At 44.9% G+C, this 19561-nt stretch overlaps 1 protein-coding gene across 1 annotated transcript in view; it reads left to right on the forward strand.

The window, feature by feature from the left end:
• LOC133282231 (olfactory receptor 5AP2-like) overlaps positions 1-18034 on the forward strand; it is a 44131-nt gene extending 26097 nt beyond the window's left edge. The window contains exon 2 of the mRNA XM_061478284.1: positions 17060-18034. Coding sequence (XP_061334268.1) covers positions 17060-18034 — 975 coding nt within the window. The remainder of the gene's footprint in view (positions 1-17059) is intronic.
• The last annotated feature ends 1527 nt before the right edge of the window (positions 18035-19561 follow it).

The raw sequence follows: 19561 nt of genomic DNA on the forward strand, positions 1-19561 counted from the left end.
GGACAAGGGGTAACGGGTTGAAAGTTAAACAGGGGAAGTTTAGATTGGATATTGGGAGGAAATTCTTTCCTGTTAGGGTGGTGAGGCACTGGAATGGGTTGCCCAGGGAGGTTGTGAATGCTCCATCCCTGGCAGTGTTCAAGGCCAGGTTGGATGAGGCCTTGGGTGATATGATTTAGCGTAAGGTGTCCCTGCCCATGGCAGGGGGTTGGAACTAGATGATCTTAAGGTCCTTTCCAACCCTAACGATTCTATGATTCTATGACTCCTCTATGTCTCCTGTATGAATTCTCTATGACTTTATGGCACAATGACTCCTCTATGTCTCCTGTATGAATTCTCTATGACTTTATGGCACAATGACTCCTCTATGTCTCCTGTATGAATTCTCTATGACTTTATGGCACAATGACTCCTCTTTGACTCCTGTATGACACCTCTATGAATGCTCTGCGACACATCTATGAATCTATGACTCCCTTATGACCCCTCTATGACTCCTCTGACTCCTCTATGAATCATCTACGACTCCACAATGACTCCCCTACATCTCCTCTATGAGTCTATGACACTATGACTCCTCTATGACACCTCTATGAATCGTCTATGACTTTATGGAACAATGACCCCTCTATGACTCCTGTATGACACCTCTATGACTGCTCTATGACACATCTATGAATTTATGCCTCCGTTATGACTACTCTATGAGTCCTCTGATTCCTCTATGACTAATCTATGACTCCTTTACGACTCCTCTACGACTTCTCTATGACTCCTCTATGACTCCACAATGATTCCTCTGTGAATCCTCTATGACTCCTCTAAGACGCTCCTATTACTCCTCCATGACCCCTCTATGACTACTCTACAATCACAGAATGACCATGCTATGACTCCTCTACTACCCATCTGTGACTCCTCTATGACCACAGAATGACCATTCTATGACTCCGCATCCACCCCTCTATGACTCCTGTATGAAGCCTCTATGACTTTATGACACAATGGCTCCTCCATGACTTCTCTATGACTCCTCTATGACTACTCTATCACTCTTCATTGACTCCTCGATGACCGCTCTATGACTCCTCTATGACTCCTCTTTAACGCCACTATGATGCCTCTATGATGGCTCAGTGATGCCCCTATGATTCCACTGTGACTCCACTGTGACTCCTCTATGACGTCTCTATGACTCCACTATGACACCACTATGACACATTGATAACGCTTATATGACCCCTCTATGACGGCACTATGACTCTTCTATGACTTCTCTGTGACCCTTCTATGACCCATCTATGACTCCACTATGACTCACCTATGACTTCTCTATGACTCAATGACTCCTCTACGACTCCGCTGTGACACTTTATTGACTACTCTGACAAAATATTGTCTCCTCTATGACTCCACAATGACTGCTATTTCACTCCACTTTGACTCCTCTATGACTCCTCTATGACACCTCTATGACTCTTCTTTGACTCCTCTATTACTGCTCTATGAATCCCCTTTAACATCTCTATGACGCCTCTATGATGCCTCTGTGATGCCTCTATGACTCCAGTGTGACTCCACTGTGACACCTCTATGACATTTCTATGACTCTTCTATGACTCCTCTATAAATCGATGACTCCTCTATGACACCTCTATGACGCTGTTATTAAACTTCTGTGACTCCTCTATGATGCCTCTATAACCCATCTATGACCCCTCTATGACTCCAATATGACTACTCTATGACCCTTCTGTAACACCTCTATGACTCCTTTATGACTCCTCTGTGACTCCTCCATGACTCTTCTATGACATCTCTCTGACTCCTCTAAGATTCCTCTATGACTTTATGACATAATTACTCCTCTAGGACTCTTCTATGACACATCTAAGAATCTATGACTCCCCTATGACTCCTCTGTGACTCCTTTGTCTCGTCTATGTCTCCTCTAAGACTCCTCTAAGACTCCTCTAAGACTCCTCTAAAATTCTCTAAGAATCCTCTATGACTCCTCTATGACTCCTCTATGACACATCTATGACTCTATGACACTATGACTCCTCACAGACTCCTCTATGACTCTATGACACTATGAATCCTCTTCCACTTTTCTGTGACTCTATGACACTATGACTTTTCTATGAATCCTCTATATCTCCTCTATGACTCCTGTATGACTGATATTTGACTACTCTATGACTCCTCTATGACACCACTATGAGTCTATGACAATATGACTCCTCTATGAATCCTCTCTGACTCCTCCGTGACTTTTCTATGACTCCTCTATGACTCCTCTATGGCACATCTATGATGCTATGACTCCTGTATGACTCCTGTATGACTGCTCTGACTGCTCTATGACTCCCCTATGACTCCTCTATGACTCTTCTATGACTCCACTATGTCTTCTCTATGACACGTCTATGACTCCTCTATAACTCGACCATGACTGCTCTATGACTCCTCCATGACTCCTCTATGACTTCTGTAGGTCTCCTATATGACTGCACTATGAGACCTCTATGACTCTTCTACGACTCTTCTATGACTCCAGTACGACTCACCTATGATTCCTATATGACTCCTCTATAATTCTATGACTCCTCTATGACTCTCTATGACTTCTCTATGACTCCTCTATGACACCTGTATGACTCCCCTGTGACTCCTATGACCCCTCTATGACCCCTTTATGACCCCTCTATGACTTCTCTATGACTCCTCTATGACTCCCCTATGACTCCTCTATGACTCCTCTATGACTCCAATATGATTCCTCTATGACTCCCCTATGAACCCTCTAAGACACCCTTATGACTCTTGCATGACCCCTCTATGACTGCTCTGACTCCTCTATGACCATTCAATGACCATTCTATGACTCCTCTATGACCCCTCTATGACTCCTCTATGACGCCTCAATGAGTCCTCTATGACTACTCTATGACTCTTCTTTGACTCCTCTGACTGCTCTCTGACTCCTATTCAACGCCTCTATGAGGCCTCTATGATGCCTCTATGACGCCTCTATGATTTCACTGTGACTCCACTGTGTCTCTTCTATGACTCCTCTATGACTCCTTTATGATGCAAATATGATGCATCTATGATGCTTATATGACCCCTCTATGACTCCTCTACGACACATTTATGACTCCTCTATGACTCCCCTATGACCCCTCTATGAATCATTATTGACTAATCCGACGCCTTACTGTCTCCTCTATGACTCTTCAATGACTGCTATTTCACTCCTGTTTGACTCCTCTATGACTGCTCTATGACTCCTCTATAACACCTCTATGACTCCTCCATGACTCCTCAAAGACTCTTCCATGAATCTTCTATGACTTCTCTATGACTCCTCTATGACTCCCATGACCGCTTTAGGACACCTATGTTAGTCGTCTATGACTTCCTTATGACTTCCCTATGACTACTCTATGACTCCTCTAACTCCTCTATGACTACTCTATGACTCTTCTTTGACTCCTCTATGAAGCCTCCATGATGCCTCAGTGATGCCTCTAAGACTCCACTGTGACTCCATTGTGACTCCTCTGTGACTCATCTATGACTCCTGTATGACTCTTCTATGACTCTTCTTTGACTCCTCTATGAAGCCTCTGTGATGCCTCTAAGACTCCACTGTGACTCCACTGACTCCATTGTGACTTGTCTGTGACTCCTGTGTGACTCTTCTATGACTCTTCTATGACTCCTCTATGACTCCTTTATGACACCTCTATGCACCTCTATGAAACCTCTATGACGCCTCTATTAAACCTCTTTGAAGCCTCTGTGATGCCTCTATGACCCCTCTATGATGCCTCTATGACTCCACTATGACTACTCTATGACTCCTCCATGAGTCCTCCATGAATCTTCTGTAACATCTCTATGACTCCTCTATGACTCCTCTATGACTTCTCAATGACTCCACTATGACTCCACTATGACTCCTCTAAGAATCCTCTAAGACTCCTCCATGACTCCTCTATGAATCCTCTATGACACATCTATGACTCTATGACACTATGACTCCTCACAGACTCCTCTATGACTGACTCCATGACACTATGAATCCTCTTAAACTTTTCTGTGACTCTATGACACTACGGCTCCTCTATGAATCCTCTATGACTGATATTTGACTGCTCTATGACTCCTCTATGACACCTCTATGACTCCATGACACTATGACTCCTCTCTGACTCCTCTATTAATCTATGACACTATGACTCCTCAATGAATCCTCTATGACTTTTCCGTGACTCCTCTATGACTCCTCTGTGACTGCTTTGACAGCTGTATGACCTATCTATGACTCCTCTATGACTCCTCTACGACTGCTCTGTTCTATGACTCCTCTGACTGATCTATGACTGCTCTATGACTGCTCTATGACTCCTGTATGACTCCTTTGTGACTCCACTATGTCTTCTCTATGACACGTCTATGACTCCTCTGTCTCCTCTGACTCCACCATGACTCCTCTCTGACACTTCTATGACTCGTCTATGACTCCAATATGACTCCCCTATGTCTCCTCTATGACTCCTTTATAACTCTATGACTCCTGTGTGACCCTCTCTGACTCCTCTATGACACCTCTATGATGCTTCTACAATAACTCTATGACCCCTCTACTAAACCTCTATGACTCCACTATGACACCGAGGAGACCCTTCTATGACCCCTCTATGACTCCTCTATGACTTGTATAGGACTCCTCTACGACTGATATTTGGCTGCTCTATGACTCCTCTAGGACACCTCTATGACTCTATGACACTATGACTCCTCTATGAATCTTCTATGACTCCTCTATGACTCCTCCATGACTTTTCTATGACCGCTCTATGACTCCTGTATGGGTCCCCTAAGAGTCCCCTATGACTCCTCTATTACTCTATGTCTCCTTGATGACCCTATGACTCCTCTATAACTCTATGACTTCTGTACGACTCCTCTAGGACTCCTCCATAACTTTTTCATGACTCCTCCATGACTCCACCATGATAGCCATATGAATCCTCAATGACCCCACTCTAACTCCTCCATGACTCCTCTATGACACATCTATGACTGTATGACTCCTCTCTGACACATCTATGACTTTATGACACCTCTCTGACTCTTTTGACTTCTCTCTGACTCCTCTCTGACTACTCTATGATTCCTCTATGACTCCTCTTTGAATATTCTATGACTCCTCTATAACTCTACTATGATTCCTCTATGTCTCCACTATGACACCACTAGAACTCCACTATTAATACTCTATTACTCCTCTATGACTCCTCTTTGAATATTCTATGACTCCTCTATGTCTCCACTATGACTCCACTAGAACTCCACTATTAATACTCAGTTATTCCCCTGACTCCTCCATGACTCCACCATGACAGCTATACGATTCCTCTATGACTCCACTACGACTCCTCCATGAATCCTCCAGGACTCTTCCATGTCTCCTGCATGACTACTCTATGACACATCCATGACTATATGACTACCCTATGACTCTGACTCCTCTCTGACTCCTGCCTGACGCCACTCTGTCTCCTGTCTGAATCCACATTGACTCCCCTTTGAGTCATCTCTGTCTCCTCTCTGATTCCTCTCTGACTGTTCTCTGACTCCTGACTCCTTTATGATTCCTCTATGAATCCTCTTTCAATATTCTATAACTCCTCTACGACTCCACTGTGATTCCTCTATGACTCCACTATGACTCCAGTATGACTCCACTATGAATCCTCTATGACTCCTCTATGACTGTTCATTTACTGCTCTATGACTCCTCTATGACTAATCATTTACTGCTCTATGACTCCTCTATGACACCTCTATGTCTCTATGACACCTCAATGACTCTATGACGCTATGACTGCTCTACGACTCCTCTGTGAGTCTAAGACACTATGACTCCTCTATGACTCCTCTATGACTCCTGTATCAATCCTCTACAACATTATGACACAATGACTCCTCTATGAATCCTCTATGACACATCTATGATTCTATGACTTCCCTAACTCCTCTATGACTCCTCTGACTCAACTATGTCTCCTCAATGACTCCTCTACGACCCAACTACGACTCGTCTATGACTTCCCTATGACTCCTCTATGACTCCTCTGTGACTCCTCTATGACTACTCTTTGACTTCTCTATGAATCCACTAAGACTCCTCTGTGAATCTTCTAAGACTTCTCTAAGAATAATCTAAGAATCCTCTATGACTCTTCTATGACTCCTCTGTGAGTCCACTAAAATTCCTCTATGACTCCTCTGTGACTCCTCTAAGATGCCCCTATGACTCCTCCATGATTTGTCTATGACTCATCTACGACGCCTCTATGACATTTGTATGCCGCCTCTATGAGTTTATGACACAATGGTGCCTCTATGACTCCTCTATGACATCTCTGTTCCTCCTTGACTGCTCTGACACCTTATTGACTCCTCTATGACTCGTCTGTGACTCCTCTATGACTCCTATTGACTCGTCTTGAACGCCTCTATGATGCCTCTAAGACTCCTCTATGACTCCACTGTAACTCCACTGTTACTCTACTGCGACTCTACTGTGACTCCAGTGTGAATCCTCTATGACTCCTCTATGACGCATCTATGATGCTTCTATTACTACTCTATGGCCCCTCTATGACTCCACTATGACTCCTCTATGACCCCCCTATGACTTTTCTAAGCTCCTCTATGACTCCTCTATGACTCCTCTATGACACCTCTATGACTACACCATGACTCCTCCATGTCTCTTCCATGACTTCTCCATGACTCCTCTATGACTTTATGACAGAATGGCTCCTCTATGACTCCTCTATGACACATCTATGACTCCTCTATGACTCCTTTATAACTCTATGACTGCCCTATGACTCTATGGCTCCTCTATAACTCTATGACTCCTATATGACTCCTCCATGAAAGCTATACGACTCCTCTAATACTCCACTATGACTCCTCTATGAGTCCTCCATGACTCCTCTAGGACTTATCTATAACTCCAATATGACTCCTCTATGACTCATGTATAACTCCTCCATGACTCCTCTATGACTTCATATTGACTCCTCTGATACCTTATTGCCTCACTGTGACTCCTCTATGACTGCTCCATAACTCCTCCTTGACTCCTCTATGACTTCTCTATGACTCCTCTATGTCTGCACTATGACTCCTCTGACTAGTCTGATTCCTCTGACGCTTCTATCTACTCTGTAACTCCTCTATGACACATCTATGAATCTATGACTCCTCTATGACTCCTTTAAGACTCCTCTAAGACTCCTCTATGACTCCTCTGTGACTCTTGTATGACTCCTCCATGACTCTATGACTCCTCTATGCCTCTCTGACTCGTCTCTGACTCCTGACTCCTCTGTGACTCCTCTAACTCCTCTATGACACATCTATGAATCTATGACTCCTCTGTGACTCCTCTATGAATCTTCTATGACTCTTTAATGAGTCCCCTATGACTCCTCCATGACTCCTCTATGACCGCTCTATTACTCCTCTATGACTTCTCTCTGGCTTCTCTATGTCTCCACTATGTCTGCACTATGACTCCTCTGATTACTTTATGACTCCTCTATGTCTCCACTATGGCTCCTCCAACTACTCTATGACACCTCTGACTCCTCTATGACTCCTCTATGTCTCCTCAATGACTCCTCTACGACTCCTCCATGACCGCTCTAAGACGACTCTATGACCGCTTAATGAAACTTATATGACTCCTCCTCTACCCCTCTATGACTCCTGTATGACTCCTCTGTGACTTTATGACACAATGGCTCCTCTATAGCTCCTCTATGACTCCTCTATGACTCCTCTATAACTCCTTATTGACTCCTCTGAAACCTTATTGACTCCTCTATGAATCCCCAATGACTCCTGCATGACTCCCCAATGACTCCCCAATGACTCCCCTATGACTCCTCCATGACTCCTCTATGACTCCTCAATGACTCCCCTATGACTCCTCCATGACTCCTCTATGACTCCTCAATGACTCCGCTATGACTCCTCTATGACTCCTCTATGACTCCTGCATGACTCCTCCATGGCTCCTCCATGATTCCCCCATGACTCTTCTATGACTACTCTATGACACCTCTATGACGCCTCTATGACTTTGTGACACTATGGCTCCTCTCTGACTTTTATATGACTCCTCTATGACTCATCTAGTACACACCTATGATTCTCTGACTCCTCTGTAACTCCTCTATGACACCTCTATGACTTTTCTATGAGTCCTCTAAGACTCCACCATGACTGCTCTATGACTCCTCTATGACTTCTCTATGACTCCTCTATGGCTCCACTATGATTCCTCTATGGCTCCACTACGACTCCTCTATGACTCTTTTATGACTCCCATATGACTCCTCTATAACTCTATGACTGCTCCAGGACAGCTATATGACCCCTCTGTAACTCCACTATGACTCCTCTATGAGTCCTCTATGACACCTCTATGATGCCTCTATGACGCCCCTATGACCCCTTTCTGACTCCACTGTGACTCCTATGATTCCACTATGAGCTGTCTATGAGCCCTCTGACTCCTCTATGACTCCTCTATAACACTTTGACTCCTCTATAACTCCCATACAACTCTTCTATGACTCCTCTATGACTCCTCCATGATTCCTCCATGACTCTTCTATGACTTCTCTGTGACTCTTCTATGACTTCTCTATCCATCCTCTATGACGCCTCTATGACTCCTCTATGACTTTATGACACTATGGCTCCTCTGTGATGCCATTTTGACTCCTCTATGAGTCCTCTGTGACACATCTATGACTCTCTGAATACTCTATGACTCCTCTATGACACCTCTATTACGTTTATAAGACTCATCTATGACTCCAACATGACTGCTCTATGACTACTTTATGACTACTGTACGACTTCTCTATGACTCCCCTATGACTCCCCTATGTCTCCTCTATGACTCCTCTGTGACTCTGCTATGACTCCTCTATGAATTTGTGACACTATGGCTCCTTTGTGACTTTTATATGACTCCACTATGACTCCTCCATGATTCCTCCATGACTCCTCTATGACTTCTCTATGATGCCTCTATGACTCCTCTATGACTTTGTGACACTACGGCTTCTCTGTGATTTTTATATGACTCCTCTATGACTCCTCTGTGACACTTCTATGACTCTCTGACTCCTCTATGACTTTTCTATGAAACCTCTATGACTTTTCTATGACTCCTCTACAACTTCCCCATGACTCCTCTATGATTCCACTAAGATTCCTCTATGACTCCTCTATAACTCCTCTATGACTCCTCTATGACTTGACTATGACTCCTATGATTCCTCTAAGAGCTGTCTATGAGACCTCTGACTCCTCTATGACTCCTCTATAACACTATGACTCCTCTATGACTCTTCTATGACTCCTCTAAGACTCCTCTATGACTCCTCTATGACTGCTCCATGAGTCCTCCATGACTCCTCTATGACTCCTCCATGAGTCCTCCATGACTCCTCTATGACTGGCGTATGACTCCTCCAAGACTTTTTTATGACTCCTGTATGACTCCTCTATGACTCTCCTATGACTCTTTTAAGACTCCCCTATTACTCCTCCATGACTCCTTTATGACTCAACTATGACGCCACTATGACTCCACTATGTCTCCTATGACTCCTCTATGAGCTGTCTATGAGCCCTCTGACTCCTCTATGACCCCTCTATAACACTATGACTTCTCTATGACTCCTCTGCGACTCCTCTATGACTCTTCTATGACTGCTCCATCACTCCTCCATGACTCCTCAATGACCACTCTATGGCTCCTCTAAGACTTCTCTATGACTCCTCTGTCTCCACTATGACACCTCTGACTACTCTATGACTCCTCTATGTCTCCACTATGACTCCAACTACCCTATGACTCCTCTGACTCCTCTATGACTCCTCTATGACTCTTCTATGACTACTCTGACTCTTCTACGCCTCTGTTAAGACTCCCCTATGACTCCTCTATGACTCCTCTATGACTCCTCTATAACTCTATGACTCCTCTATGATTCCTCTATGACTCATGTATGATACATCTATGATGTTTCTATGACCTCACTATGACACCTCTATGACTCCACTATGTCTCCTGTGACTCATCTATGAGCCGTCTATGAGCACTCTGACTCCTCTGAGACCCCTCTGTAACACTATGACTTCTCTATGACTCCTCTACGACTCCTGTATGAGTCTTCTATGACGACTCTATGACTCCTCAGTTATTCCTCTATGACTCTTCCATGACTCCTCTATGACTCCCCTATGACTCCTCTTTGACTCCTCTATGCCACGTTCTGTCTGTGGGGCTGTAGTGGGAGTAATGACTGTCTGGATTTTGTGCTTCAAATATTGTGGTTGTGTGGAGCGTGCTTGTGGGATCCCATACGTGTGTGTGTGTGCGTGTGTTGAGGGCAGACCGTGTTCTGTGTGTTGTTTTTGGTGTTGGGTTCATGTAAAAGTTTTTTAACCGGTAGCAGTTTGTAGGCGTTTGTAGGGTGAGCGACTTTGCATAAAAAAAAACAAAAACAAAGGCAATGATGCAGCAAACTCCTCGCCGGTTAACAATGTGCAGTTTAACCTGTCTGCTTCTCAAGAACAGATAACCTGGGGGAGGGGGTATATTTGTGTCCTCCTGCCTACAGGTCCATGGCGACTGCCTGCAAAGTTTGTGAAGCCTTGCCATGAGCTGGACAGACGAATGGATAAACCTGATGCCTCAGCTACAGGAGCTGACCGTGATTACCCCAAGCAGAATGAGATAGAGGAAGAGAAAAACGAATGACTGCAAAACATCACTTGGGGGCAAATGAAAAGTAACATCCTGACTATGTGTGCTTGTAAAGTAGCTATTCTTAGAGGTTGTGATTTTGTGTATAAAACCACCTGTATTTACTAGCTAGTTGCTAATAAGGAACTGCACCTTGTATAGATTTGTCACTTGTAAAAGAGATGTTAGAGTATGGAAATTTGCAGTAGCTGCTAGAAAAATGCTAAGGCAAAAGCTAGAAAAATTTTAATACAATGGTAGTGTTATAAAGCAGGTGTTGGAACAAATTTAAGAGGGGGGGAGAATTCCACTGGTAAGAAATTTCTTTGGCTAGTCCTTCACTGCCATCAGCATCTTCAACATGCTGCCGCACCCTGTAATAGTTACTCTGCTAATGTAAATTTGTGTGTGCCTTGCTGTAGTAGCGACTTGGTACTGGATGAAGCAGGTGAAACTGTGCATTGACAACAAGGTGCAAGGCCTGAGGCTGACCAAATGCCTGCTACCACAATCAAGGGCAAGACTGGGTTGGCTTCTGTGTTTGCCACCAAGAAGAACCTTTAGCTCCGCTGTTGGCTGCAACCCAGCAGGCGTGGAGCGGTGGGGACACATGCCATGCCAGACCTTGATGTGAAGGATCAGAGAGCTATACAGCCTGTTATCAGAGAGCCATACAGCAGAAAAGAGGGGCAGGCCCAGGCAGCCTCTAGTTGGCATATGTTGGGGATATAATCTAGCCCAGATCCCCTGCTCAAGTAGGGTCACCCAAACCATATATAAGACATAAAGGGGGGAGATGTGGAGACAGTGTTCTCACGGGAGAATGCATAAGTGGTACATAAACTTTGAATAGTCCTGAAAGATACAGCAAGGTCATGAGAGGCCCAAAGAAGCTTAAGCAAGCAAGATAAGAAGCTGGAATTCACCAAGTTAATGAGAACTGTGGACTGTTGGCAAGCTTTCAAGGTTGAGTTCTCACACCTGTGTTTAACCAATTATATGCTAGTCACTAAGGATCTTCAAAACATGTATCCAATCATAATATGCCAAATCACTGTATGTGCTTCAGCCGGGGCCTTGGCTCAACTAAGCAGACTGGGTTGCTGAGTTGCTAAGCAGATAATTCTACATCGAAGGCAATTTCTGATTTGTTTTAATGTTGACTCTGTGAGACATGCAACACTGCAGAACCTTTTGTTGTTGGAACAGGGACATGGATGTGAAGAGTTTGATGGAATGCGTTGCATGAGTCTCTCTGATTATGCTAATTTGATGCACGCACAGCTGAGAACCCTGGCTCAGCTTACCCAGCAATAGTAACTGAGCAATATCCTAAGAATAACTAGATGGTTGTCTTCACAGGACATTACAGTCAAACACTGCTGTTTAAAGTATTGCACTTATGTATGATTGTTAGGTTAATCACCGTAGCTATTAGACTTGCTTATAGTTGTGTGATAAAACAGGTGAACAGAATAACCCACAATGCCTTGCTCGCACAAAGAAAAACGGGGGAATTGTTGCAGAATGACTCTAAGAGCAGGACCATAGAGCCCTGGAGGACTGTGCAAGCAAGGCAGGGGGTGGCCCCCACAGGTAACCGGAAACCGGACATGGGAGGAGAATGTGGAGGAAGCTGTGTGGGGCTGACCAATACTGTTGTGCCAAGGAGGAGTGGCTGAATACCACTCCTATATATATGTGAACTTCATCACAAATAAAGTAGAAGCTTGCTTATCACCCATATTGGGTTGGCCTGTCTGCTTCTCCTCACCGCTTACAAACAAGTGTACCCAGAGGAGATGACCTCAGCTTGAGCGAGCAGCAGGACTTTGGGCTCCCTTAGAGCAAACCACAGAACAAGCCCACCTTTCACATCCACTTCTGGAGCATTTCTGAGACAGTTACATCTTCAGAAGGGCCATGGTTGACATTATCATGGCAGGTAGATGAGGGGAACCTTGCTGATGGGAGCTGGTACCAGCGTCCATCAGCAATGTCAGGCGCCACAGGCAATGAAGCAGCTTTCCACCCATCTTCAATTCCTTTTGCTCAAATCATAGCTCACAAGTTTGGCTGCAAAGAAGCCCACAGGAGATCGTGGTGACCTTGCTAACAACGAGGTAAATGCTGTCCTCTACTTCTTGTCCATGCAAACATCAATGCTCACATCACCCAAGGCACTCAGATTGGTCAGGTGTGACTTGGCCTTGGTACCTATGTGCTGGCTGCTCATGGTCACCCTCCTGTCCTTCTTCTGCGTGGTGACGGCTTCCTGGGGAATTTGGTTATTCACCTCAGTGGGGACGGAGGCAGCCCCAGTGCTTGTGCTCTCCTTGATGATGACATTCACCTTCTTCCACCCATCGTGCTGGAAGCACAAGAGACAAAGGAGAGCCTGAGGGAGCGGTGCCCAAAAGTGAAAGGAAGGAGATGGGGAGGAACAGTGAGGAGTGTGGTGAAGGACTGAAATGGGCAGCAACAGGGGGAAAGGGCCCTTCTGAATGGGGGTGCTTTAAGGTTGCCCCTGTCGGTGGTGGCTCTGATGGATGCTCCCAAGCCCATCACAGAATCCCAGCCTGGTTTGTGTTGGAAGGGAACTTAAAGCTCCTCCAGCTCCAATCCCTGCCATGGGCAGGGACGCCTTCCACTGGAGCAGCTTGTTCCAATCCCCTGTGTCCAACCTGGCCTTGAACACTGCCACGGATGGAACAGCCACAGCTTCTCTGGGCACCGTGTGCCAGCGCCTCAGCACCCTCACAGGGAAGAGCTTCTGCCTAAGAGCTCATCTCAGTCTCCCCTCTGGCAGGTTAAAGCCTTCATGGGTGTTGTGGGGAACCTCCTTCTACAGCGAAACATGAAAGGAAAGTGCATGTCACACGGATTCCCACCAGAGATCAGCCAGATCCCCTGGCAGTGCACACTGGGAGCAAACCCCAACTATCTGGGCACCATTTTGGGTTCCAGCCCCTTCCAGAGCCACATCCTCCCCTTTCCTTCTCTCTCCAGCAGTAAAACCATTCACAGGAGCTGCAGGACATGGTGAGATGCTGAGGATGCGCCCCCTCCATCCTGCTCCTGCTGTCAGCTCTGCCTCTCACACCTCCTCATCTCCCTGCTCAATACCAGCCCCACAGGCACAGCTGGAGATGGATGGGGGAGAGCCTTCTCCGCAGGGCATGAGATATGTGTATGGATGTGATGGACATAGTAGGTGTACACGGGTATGGTCCCTCCTTGCTTTGCATCAGTCCTGGTCCCAAATGCTCACACTGCTCACAAAGCCCCCATGGCCACCTTGCAGGACATGGGAGGCAGAGGGTGTCCTCTCCATTATGATGGCCATAGGAAGGATTTAAGCACTGATCCCTAAGAAGTGAAAGGTGAGTCCCAGTTTGGATCCAGCTCCATGCAGAGCAGGGAGGGATATCAGCCCTTGCCTCCATCACCAGGGTACCATCAGGGGCAGAAGCCATCAGCATCCATATGAGAATGTTTCCTGTAGAGCCTCAGCATCCTTCACCCTGTCCCATGGTGTGCAGTGAGGTGCTGGAGTTTGCAGTTTGAATGAAGTCATAATGCAGGTTTTAAGCTATCACCTGGAGATGCTGACAGCTTTGGAAGATATTTTTGACAGGCTAGCAAGGATCCTGGTGCTAATATCCAGTGTGGATCAGAAAAGACCAAGACACAGGGAAAAAAACCCAGATACTAAGGGCAATAAAAGAGTGTAGATAAATCGGATTGTCTGTGGTCTTTCTACACAAACCAGTCATAGGAAAAAAGCAAGACTTAGAAATGGTTCCAAACCAAGCCTGGAAACCCAAGGAAGTGGCTGGGGAAACCAAAGTCCCTGGTGTCCGTGAAGCTCTGGTGTCCTCTGTCACAAAACCAGCACAGAAACGTTGTTCTAAAGCTACATTCAAACAAAAGTGTTGATAAACTACTGAAGAATGAAAGTCTAATTTTATACTTGGTAAACGAGAAGGCACTAAGGAAAAGATAACAACGCTTGAATGTAAGGATTAATTTATTGCTATCGTCTCCTAATTTGCTCATGCAGGGACATGTTCTGGGTGGAGAGGGACTGCCAGAGCAGTGAGCACTGGCTGGGCTGTTGGGGTGCAGAGGGTGATGGGTTCTACTCTGCAGAAGCCTGGAAAGTACCACAGGGGTTTGTCTCCTTTATCTGTCTAAACAGAACCAAAGGAGAACACCCTGGTGTGCAGGGACCATCCCACAGCACCTGAGCAAGAGAAGTAGGGCAGGAACAGAGAACTGGGCCAAGTTTAACCAAGGCTCCAGAGCATCAGGAAAGCTGGTGATGAGGAGGCAGATTCAAGACCAAGCCAAGTCAGGTCAAGTCAGTCTCTTTTTCAGGATAAGGTGAAAAAATTGCAAGGAAGATAGATGAGAAAACCTAGGTGACCACCAAAAGATTGCATAGGTGTGCTGAACTCCTACTAAATTGGAAACCAGAACTCCTCTAGTAAAGACTAATCCTACCTGTTCTGAGCTTAAATAGAGATGGGGGAACAATAGGAGGAGGGTGGGGATGGAGCCCCAGCTGAGGCTGCTCAGGGGGATAAAGGCCTATTAGTTCAGCCTGGGACAAATCCTCTCTGCCTCAAAATGCCTGTTTTTCATCCTTGAATACAGTGGAAGTCCAGATGCACCAGCTCAGCCTCTGGACATCCAGACACTACATGTGGATAACCCCATTGGGGCTGGAAAACTGGGTTCACCCTCCACAGAGGGACATCAGCAGCTCCAGAGAGGGAGTCACTTGTTCTTCATGTTCCTTTTGAGGACTGTGTGCAAGATCTGGAATGTCTCTAAACCCATTTTCATTGTGTCTGTATGTTCAGACCAAAACGTTTGCATGGTCCACAAGTATGTCAGAAGCATCCTATGAGCTACACATAACTGTGCAGCTGTTCTCAGGGATGGTTCACCCACACCATGTCTCTCAGATTCCCAAGCACCACAATGCCTTTCAGAGTTGATTTCACACCCTTTGCTTTTCCTTCTCTTTGTTTTCCTCTGCTAAAGCATGAGCAGCCCTGGAGGCTTCCTCCCAGGAGAGCACATGCAACTGTATTTACAGCCTAAGCACCACAAGCTGGGCTCTTGGAGTCTGGCAGGAGCTCACCTCTCTTCACATCAGTTGCTTAACAGAAGTGATGCTGACATGTAGATGTTCTCTGCTGCATTGGAGATAAAACCTTGACTCCCATCACTCGATGGCAGAGGGAAGGCACAGGAGGTAATACCAACACAAGGCAGAACCTCACCTGCGTTGAGGTCGTGTGCTTTTGTCTTCATGTTCTTGCGTCCTCTTAGGTAAAGCTGTGTCAGAAAACAGCCTTACCAGTGTGGGTTTTCTTTATAAGAGGGAGTAATGTCTGATGCATGCTGTGTTTCTTTTGCATAGGCAGCTAAAGCAAGATGCACGGATTTATTCAAGAGTTAAAAGTGGATGACTCTTATTCTGTTATACAGAAATGCAACAATTCAGATTGTCATCAGAATATAATCACTAACAAATGAGCCTTTGGAATCAGCCTGTTAGAACATAAATTCCTTTTTAAAGCAAGCAGCTTAATGCCCATATGTTTAAGATGCTATAGCCTGCTGTAACTCAGAAGTGTATAAATCATGAATTTACCAATGTCAATGTTATTTGGTGTAAATGATCTCAAATAGTTTTGTAAATGTGATTTGGTGACTGGAATGATAACTAAAAGCTGAGGGAAAATGTCTGGAGGTCATTCATGTGTAAGCGGGGCTTTCACTGCAACTGACCATTTCTCTTGATCCATGATTAAATGCAATCCTATGAGGTTCCTCTGAGGTGTCTTCTGATACAAATTGCCTTCAAATTGAAAGTGAATATAGATCTGAATCTTTGCTCAAACCTGAAAACACGTGTGCCTGAGTAACTCCGGTGTTTTAACTATTCCACCAAAGAAAAACAAAAATGCCCCTTTTTGCTTCAAGAAACTCCATGTTCTTTTCTAAACACCTTATCTGAAAAACATAAAATAGATATAATTTTGGTTAGAAAATAAAATGGAAAATTCTATTTGCAGTTATTCTATGGCAGTTAAAATGGTCACTGATTGGAGTTAGATATGGTCCAAATCTGAATGTCCATTTTTGATCAGTTTGATGTTTCTCTTCCTTTTGCCTCAGGAGGTAACACCTGGTCATGAGAGGAATCACACGCAGACTAAATTTATCCTCTTGGGAATTGCAGACAGCCCATGTGAGCAGACTCCTCTTTTTGTCTTGTTTCTATTGATTTACATTGTCACTCTGGTGGGGAACTTTGCCATTTTCACATTGGTTCGGGTGTCTCCCAGCCTCCACACCCCCATGTACTTCTTCCTTGCCCATTTTGCCTTCACTGACATCTGCTATTCCACAGTCATCTCCCCCAGGATGCTGGCAGACCTGTTATCAGAGGACAAAACCATTTCTTTCACTGGCTGCATGACGCAGTTCCTCACTTTTGCTTTCTTTGCTACTATTGAGCGTCATCTCCTGGCCATGATGGCCTATGACCGGCACGTTGCTATCTGCCAGCCCCTGCTTTATGTGACCATCATCTCCAGCCGTGTCTGCTGGCAGCTGATAGCATCATCCTACCTATTCGCCTTCCTCAGTGCCATCGTCTACACATGGTGCGTGTTTGGAGGTTCCTTCTGTGGTCCCAACCGCATTGACCACTTCTTCTGTGATGTTGTCCCTGTTCTAAAGCTCGTGTGCTCTGACACCCACAGCAGTGAGATGGTCATCTTTGCCTTTGTCACCATCAACGTGGTGGGCACGAGCATGGTCATTTTACTCTCCTACATCTCTATTCTCTGTACTGTGCTAAGGGTGTGCTCAGCACAGAGCAGGGCCAGAGCCTTCCACACCTGCGCCTCCCATTTGATGTCTGTTTCCTTGTTCTTTGGGACATCATTCTTCATGTACCTACAACCTCCCTCTAGTCACAGGAGCCTGGATAAGGTGGCCTCCATCATCTACACAATGGTCACCCCCATGCTCAACCCATTCATCTACAGCCTGAGGAACAAGGAGGTGAAGGGGGCTCTGCTGAAGTGCAGGAGAACATTCTTCAGCCACTGGCAACATAGAAGAGTTCTGTCATCTGGGACATGAACAGTCCATGGGCAGTGTGAAAGCCAATGGGGCACTGAAATACTGAGATTTTCCACTGATACTCATGACTTTACGGAAGTTCTTCCAGAGTTTCTGCACAAAAGTCTATGATAATACTGAATGAGAAACAGACCCCCCAAATCACACCATTCTTGGAAGAAAACCAAGAGGAGATTGAGCCTCAAAGTTCATTTCACTTCGCAGGCTCGCTCCTAGAAGAAGAAATTACCCTCAATAATCCCAGGCCTCTTTTCCTCACAGGAAACACCAATCAGCTTTATTCATATTTAACATTTGTCATTCATAAATGAGTATTTTCATTGCAAGATTCTTGACCTTGTTCCTCAGCTCCAGTAGAGTTCCTCACTCTTACCTGTGAGTTCTTTGTTAAAGCTGCTGGAGTGGGAGGAAAGAGGCAGTGTAGTTTTACATTTGCTTGCTGAAAAAGAGTCAGAGAAAAGGCTTCAAAAGATTGATTGCATTTGTTTGTGCCTTCCAAAGAGAAGAAGTTGGTGGGAATCAAGATCTCAAGCTGCACCTTTGAATATCATGAGGAATCCCACCCCAGTCTGCAGCTTCACAATAAATTTCACTTCAAAGAAGAAATTGTAGACAATATAATTCATAATACAGGATGATGAACTGTGTTGATACTTCTCAGTGTGAAGGACAATTTGGGCACATCAGGGGGTCTCCCATTCATTTTAAGTGGAGTTTTACATTCATTTGCAGTGCTGTTTACTTCAATAGTGAGAGAAACGGAATTCCAGCTGGACATCAGCACACACATACCATGTCCATGCCCAGCTCATGCTAAAGCCCACCAGGAAACCAAATTGTCTATTTCATATAAGAATTAATTCTGTAGAAAGCTTCCATAGATGAAACACAATGCTGAACAGAATCAATGGTAATTGAGAGCTTTCTGGGTCTGAAAGAAGCCAAAGCACACTGATGGGGGAAAATATCTTTCCTTTAGCTGTTGTGACTGAGAATTAACTTATATTTGGAAAGTATGTGGATGGTGAAGAGACTGTTTATGTGCTCTGAAAAACAATGATATGAAAGGAGACTGTCATAGGTATAAGGGGAACGTGGCTTCTACCTGCAGTCAGTGAAGGAGCCAGACCCTACATCATTAAATGCTATAGAATTTGCAGGACAGAAACCTTTGATATCAGAGAACTTCCTTTAAAAACTTCACCAAACCTTGTTTTCTTCCAATCTATTTTATTGGATATTTCTGCTTAGACTATAGGTATGGAATCATGCAGCTTCAAAAAGCCCAAGTTTGACCTCAAAATAGAGGTACTGGAGAAACACAACTGTGAAGTCCAGCAATACATGAAACAGGCTTGAGGTTTTGGAAATACATTTTATACTGAGATCATCATTGCATGATTCTGCTTCAATCTTTGCAGAGAAAGGGTCTACATAATGCAGAAACTCCTGGCTGTAGACACAAAATTCCCACACCAAATACATACCAGATTTCCTCTCAATCCAAGTCTAATATTTTACCTGGTA

This window comes from Pezoporus flaviventris, unplaced genomic scaffold (assembly GCF_033815535.1).
Source record: "Pezoporus flaviventris isolate CSIRO_AGI_PZ_B2104156 unplaced genomic scaffold, CSIRO_AGI_Pfla_v1 ptg000116l, whole genome shotgun sequence".
Taxonomy (NCBI): domain Eukaryota; kingdom Metazoa; phylum Chordata; class Aves; order Psittaciformes; family Psittacidae; genus Pezoporus; species Pezoporus flaviventris.